At 36.0% G+C, this 7,014-nt stretch overlaps 1 protein-coding gene across 1 annotated transcript; it reads right to left on the reverse strand.

The window, feature by feature from the left end:
* Positions 1-1,787: 1,787 nt before the first annotated feature.
* On the reverse strand, positions 1,788-6,299 carry NXPH1 (neurexophilin 1). The gene is made up of 3 exons (XM_060107714.1): positions 6,164-6,299; positions 4,659-4,726; positions 1,788-2,549 (listed from the first exon to the last, which is right to left on the reverse strand). Exons 1-3 carry the CDS (start codon positions 6,297-6,299, stop codon positions 1,788-1,790), a joined length of 966 nt encoding a protein of 321 aa, XP_059963697.1.
* Between the last annotated feature and the right edge of the window lie 715 nt (positions 6,300-7,014).

Below are 7,014 nucleotides of genomic sequence, written 5' to 3' on the forward strand. Positions count from 1 at the left end.
ACTTTACATATTTCTTCTTCTGTTTATTTTGCTGGGACTGTGTATGGTAATTAGTTTTAAAAAGTAAAGCTTAATGCCCCAAAATAATGCTATATAGATAAATTGATCCCTTTTGCTATATGTAAATTGAGCATAGAAGCCCTCCACTGCTATTGTAATTTTCTCAGTTGAGTCAATACAGTAGAATCAGGGAAAGTCAGCCACAATCTTCAGACATCTTGGCTTTCTTTTAAGGAAAAAAAAAATTATCTTCTCAATATCCTGCTAAATAAAAACGCTGTACAGGAAAACAACAACAACAACTAGCTATCATTAATTTAGGAGACCTCAATCATCTCCTTATGTTCACTGATTTTTGGTATTCTTGGACAACTAGCATGACAGCAAACCAAAAATGTATGTAATACTGAATGCCACAACTGTTTCCCAGTTTTGAGACTTAAACTCCTAAGTTGTTTTGACTGGGCAACTAATAGCAATTTAGATAGTTCTGTACAAATTTAGAGACATGAGATGCAAAACCATGACTGTATTCCAACACATTCTTCTTGTCAGAACCATTTAAATCACCATCTTACACAAGTACATATTGAAACTCAAATTTAAGCATTTTATTTTTATGTACATTTCATTTGTCCAGAAATAAAATATCTAAATACAGACAGACTGTAATGTTGTATATGTATAGCTTTCAACAATACTTGAGCTGAATAAATGCTTTGTACATTAAGTTTGTCTTTTTAATGGGGTTCACAGCTACATTGATAGAATGGATTCCTCATATCCTTTTTTTTTTCTTTTTTAACCAATAACAAGCAGAGAGACAAGTACATAGTTAATATTAATAAGCAGCTCAAATAACACTTGGTTAAACTATGTACAATACAAACCATTCATACAAATGAAGACTAGGATATTGAATTTGTTACAATATGTGTAGTAAAGATAAGACAGACACATAACTTACATGGTGTCTGTCAGGCATTTCCCTTCTTATATGATGATCAGAACTTATTTTAAGCAACCTTAGCTGGTCTCAACTTTGCAAAAGTCCAATGATTGGTGATGAAAGCTGTAATCCAGTGTCTGCCCACATGTAAATTCCAACTGTTTGCTCATCTTTACTGAGAACAGGCTCCCTCCATAGAAAAAAGAGCCATCTTGTATCACCTTGAATGTGCCTACTGAATGCTGGAAAAAGTTACTACACTTGTTGTGTTCATAAAATAAAGAATACTGAGCTCTAAAGACACATTTTTTTTTCCATTTTAACAAGCATATACTCCTACAGTAGTATTTACCAGTACAGCTACTCCAAGCAGTAAAAATGCATGAGTGGGGATTATTGATTAGCATGTACTCAAGACTTTAAAGGAGATTTCCATAACAGCAAGTGCTAAAAACCATTCACTGTCTAGTTAATCCTTTTGCTTGACGATCATTTATCCTGAACCATTATGAGTCAGACAACGAAAGCCCTCTTGACAGGAATCATGACGGGTGCCAGCTGAAATGTACATGAGAGTGTGTCTGTGTACATCTATGTGTGAGAGCATGTCTTCAAGTGTGGCTTTAGAATCTGTGGTGATTTACAAATATACTGAGAGATGAAGCTGACTGGGCAGAAATTACATCAGATTGTTTTCCACGAGCGTATTTGCAGCCAGTTGACGAGAGCAGCAGTGTAGACACATTCCAGGCAACAGATGGGACCTTCTTCTTGAGGTAACAGCCCTGTCATGTGACCTTGAATTCCTCAGGCTTCAGTCTCACCCCTACATTCATCCTCATCCAGAGGGGAAGTAAGGTGTGTCGCTGTGGTAGTTGTAGTCGGGGCACACTTTCTGTACGAGTTTATAATCTGTACTATAAAAGGAAATGTAAATACAGATCACCTTAAAGGGCTTGGAGCAGAGCCAGGACACATGACTTTGGGTCTGCTCCTGGTAACAGGTTTTTGAAGGGTCATAGTTGCAGAGTGTGTTCTTGGTAGCCTTGTCAACCTTTTCATATTCAATGCGACAATTAAAGGACTTGGAATCTTTGGCATCAATCACGGTTTGCTGTGCCAAGTCGAATTCCACTATTTTCGTAGGGGGCACCAAGCTGACAGATACATTCCCTTGACCAGTGGAATTATGCCTGAAATAAACACTAAATGTCCCATTGCCATGATCTACAATTTTCCCAGTTATCAATAGGTTTAGCTTCACTGTTTTGATGTTGGAATGAAAATCACCCCATCCAAACATTTTCTTAAACTTGCCCGTCTTAACAATGGGCCTTCGCTTGGCCCTGGGCCGAGGCTCTTGAAGGTCTGTGGAGTTCCTCAGCCAGTCCCAGAGGTCTTGCTCAGAATAAGGTTCTGGGGTGTCATATCGCAGGTCTAAATCTGTATCATTTTCTTTGCCACGAAAAGTCTGTGACAGGAGTCGGCTGATAGACAAGTCTTTGCTGCTTTCTGTCCATATATGCTTTAGTGTGGATTTGCTGCTTCCTGATTTCAGAAGTTCTGACTTTCCACCGTTTGTTAAATTGGCACATGTGACCTGCAAATGGAACAGAAAAATGGCGTTTACATCTCTGTATCTGAGAACACCCAACACAAAGATCCAAGCCCTTTCTCAGAGGCTGGGAATTAAAGTACCTTCAGCACCTAGCCAATATTTATTAGGCTGTGATAAAGTACCACTTCTGTTTCATACAATGATGGGAGAGAGGGGGTGTAGGTGGATAAAAGCCACTAAACATGACAGAAAGACTATATAAAAACATTTGATGAGAAAAAGGCCACCTAACATGAATAAAGCAAATTAAATTCAAACATAAATCACACTAAAGTAATTACTTCTCAGCACCAAAATCCAAACACTCTTAAAATAAAATTTTACAAATGATTATGTTACTTTTTTACTTCAAGATCACCATAAGCTTTATAATAGTATGATTCTCAGAAATATGTCGACTGACGTACTATAGGCTTTTGGGAGTCCATGCCACAGTCACATAAGGAAAGTTAGTTTGGCAAGGAGGCTGTAGTATATTTAATCTGGTCAAAACAAAATAACATGTTTATGATCACCCATTATTAGCAAGAAACATACTGTATAAGACAATTTTTTCCATTAAGGGATTTAAAATGCGATCTAGGAAGACAAACATTAACTGATAAGAGTAGTGCAGATCTTTTGATTTTAGAGTTTATTTTTGTCTTTGTTTGTTTTGTTTCAATGTAATTTAATCAATTGGTCAAACATCCAAATCTGTACTTGCCTAATTCTATAGGCATTGTTCTTATTGCAGCCTCTATATTTATCTTTAGTATAAAAGAAGTGAACACATATCCTAGTCTCTAGAATTACATAGATAGTTTCCCATTCTTCAGGTGGCAAAAAGAATAAATAGAAGCATGCATTTGGTAATGGCTTGGTGCTTGTTTCTCATCATCAACACAGTTGATCAAGGAGAGGGGCTGTAATGAGATGCATCATGGTGCACTGGCTCATGAAGCAGTAATGAAATTGTCCCAAAGAAGAAGTGAAAAGGGATTTAGAGTGCATTTACCAGCAGCATATAGGGAGTAAAAAAAAAGGGAAGTGTCAGATTTCAAGGAGAAAGAACCAACCTATTGAAGAGGATGCCAAGATTCTGATAGCAGAACAACCTCTGATTTTCAGGTAGAATAGAAATTTACTTCTAAATTATACTCTCCACAGCTATAGTGATTATGACTCTGGAGTCTGACACCCTGAATTCCAATCCAGGCTGTGATCCTTCAGAGCTGTATAGTGTGGGCAAGTTGCTTAACTTGTTTACACTTATGTTTTTCTCTTCTACAGAGTAGGAGAATGATGCCACTTTCCCTCACATGGCTGTTTTGAGAATTAAATAGGACACTCCATTTAAAGCACTAATGGACAGTCACCTGGACATGATGAGTGTTCAACATTAGTATTTCTAACTATTATCATCCTCAAACATTTTATCTCTGAATTCCACTGGGTTATATTTTATGTAAATGAATAACTTACAGTAGGATTTGAGAGCAAAGGGTATCTTTATAAGAAAATCTCCCTTTTATATAACCAAAAACCTAAAGCAAACAATTTAAAAATATACTTTTGAAAGTGCTTCTGTGACAATCTAAAAACATAACAAGTTGAGTCGATAGTAAAACTCAGGTTAATAAGACATGAGCATAAGTTCATCTACTAAACTGTTCAACTATCAAATGCAATGAATTTATTAGCCTTCAATGGTGTGATGTGAACAGCTTCCAGTGGTGCAGACAGTCAAGAAACCTCTCTGGAATATCTCAGTTTGGGTACAGAATCAAAGCAGGTTGTAGTCATCAACACTGCCTTGAATATTCTTATTCTCTCTTCCCTTCCCTTTCAGGGCGATGTCTAAAAGAGAATATCGGTCATGAAAAATCAGGGAGGGTCCTTAGGAAAGTCCCCAGATCTGTTCAGTATACACAACACTGATTCATTTTGTCTTATTAATTCAATAACTATATAGTAAGATCCTGCTAATATTCAGTAAAATAATAGTAATACAAAGGTAAATGAGACATGGTTCTTGCCCTCAAGATGTTCAAAATCTAATAGTGAAATCAGTTAAGCAAATAGCAGTGTGATGTAACCAACACTATGTACAATATTCTTGGAGTCATAGTCAAAGTTAAAAGGTAGAGAAGATGTAACAGAGGAGATGATACTCAGATCTGGGAGATAAAAAAGAGGTTTAGAACTTCAACAGATAGTGAATAGGCCAGAGAAGTTCTCCTAAGTATAAGGAAAATACTATGTAAAAGTAAAAAGTTGAGAAGGAACATGTCAAACATAAGAATGGAAAATTGTTCCCTACCTCTGAACATTAGGGAGAATTGACTGGGAGGATAAAGAGAAGAAGAGGTTGCAAGAAGTCAGTAGAACCTGAAGAAGGTAGGCTAGGGTCAAATTGTGAAGGTTCTAGGGTCAATTTGTGAAGGCATTTAAAATTATTATTATATATAATGGGGAATCCCTAAATTTCGGCATGTTTTGCTTTTAAGTAGGTCATCCTGGCTGTAGAAGAATCACTGCTTGGACATTGAAAGGTGGATTGGTAGGGAGAGAACTTGAGGGAATAATTAGTTAAACAACAAATTGCAGTACTTCATTTGAGAAAGTAAATGAGCTTGAACCAAGGCAGTGGCAGAGAAAAAGAGAAAGAAAAAATGGATATAAAAGATATTTTAGAGGTAGGATTAACTCAACTTGATGATTCACTGGCCAAGCAGGAGCATGAAAAAGTTGCGAATTAATGAGTTTGTTCGCATCTGTAAGGAATACAAAAGTAACAAGTTAAAAAAAAAAAGTATAAACACTTGAAAAGAAGCCTCCTGATTTTTGAATTCACTACTAAGGACCTTCTTGAAGCAAGTTTCCATAGTGGTAAAGAGACGATGTAAGATGAGAAAGAACAGCAGCAAGCTTAATGCATCTACTCCCAGATGCAATCAGGAATCCTTGGCTTTCTCACTCTATTATATTGCTTACATCTTAAGAATTTTCATTTTTGCAACACATAAATGTACACATAAAATTGAAATAGATTTTGAGCCTTACTGAATAAACAACACCATTTAAAAAAAAAAAAAAACCTTATACTGAGAACACCCTGTACCATTGATTTTACAAACATAATAAGAGTTTCTTTTTAAAAGTCACCTAAAGATCCTTTCACATCAGTATATCAAATGATAACAGAGGTGGCAAAGACTAATACATAAAATGAGACCAAAAGAAAAATCTGACAATTGCTAATTAACTAAATTCCAAAAAGGCAAAGCATCGTGAACCTTCTTTTCTACAAAGAGTAATTTTTCCTATAACAGTGAAAACACCAAAAATACTTCCTAACTGAATATAATTTTCCAAGGCAAAAGTGGTCAATGCCCGCCCACTCCAAAGGAGCTGACCCACTAGTCCAGTGATACCATTTCCACAAATTATATGATTTGCCTAACTGTTTTAGAAACAATGAGAATCATAAAGACTCAACATGATTAAGCATATGCATTTTAAAGCATATATTTCTTTTGAGAACATTCAAATACAGGTGCAAAGAGAAGGGTCATTTTCTTCAACTGTAAACAAAGACAGAGCTAGGATCTAACATGAAGGGAGCATGTCTGGGGCAGGACCTGTGTGTGGAGCTGGGGAGAAAAGACTACTATTGACAGGTGGGAGTGTAAGCATATAAGAAGTTGCAATGCCTTGATCTAGCTCCTCCTTTATATACTTCAGGGCCATGCTTTCGCATTGCTTTCTCTAACATCCTTTCATTGCAGGCTTACAATCATAATGTCAATATATTATCTTTTAAAATATTGTTGAAAGGCATCACTTTGGAAAAATAAACTTCACTGCCACCTCAACTATGCTCCTGGCCTTATGAGATTTTATACAAACATTTCACTCTTTTACATGTACATCTCCAACTAGAGGTGCCTCCAGATGTTTGTGTATCTCTTTTTACAAAAGAGCAATAAGATGACTTTTGATTTCTACCAAACCACACATTTACTGTTGATCTATTACTGTTCAATATAAATTATCTCAAGATTACTTTGAAAATCATGTATTTATTTCATCAACTGTATGAGTATTTAAGCCAAACAAAAATTTTAGATAACCTGATGCTTAAGCAATATCTCTCATCAGTGAATAACTAATCAACAAAATGGCCTTGCTCTGTGATTACAACTTCATTTTGGCAGTTTTATGATTTCCTAGGTTGACTATATGTTGCTACTATTAACTGCTATTGGTTAAGGGCATACTATATTCCAGACATTGTAATTAGCATTTTACATATGGCATTGCATTTCATTTAAACCACTCACTCATTCACTCACTCACACAGACTTTAAGATCAATATTGTTATTTTCAGCTTACAGGCAGAGATATGGAAGCTCAAAAAAGACTTGTCCAAGATCACTGCTGGTAAATGAAAGAGGTACTGCT

Source organism: Mesoplodon densirostris, chromosome 9 (assembly GCF_025265405.1).
Source record: "Mesoplodon densirostris isolate mMesDen1 chromosome 9, mMesDen1 primary haplotype, whole genome shotgun sequence".
Lineage (NCBI taxonomy): Eukaryota > Metazoa > Chordata > Mammalia > Artiodactyla > Ziphiidae > Mesoplodon > Mesoplodon densirostris.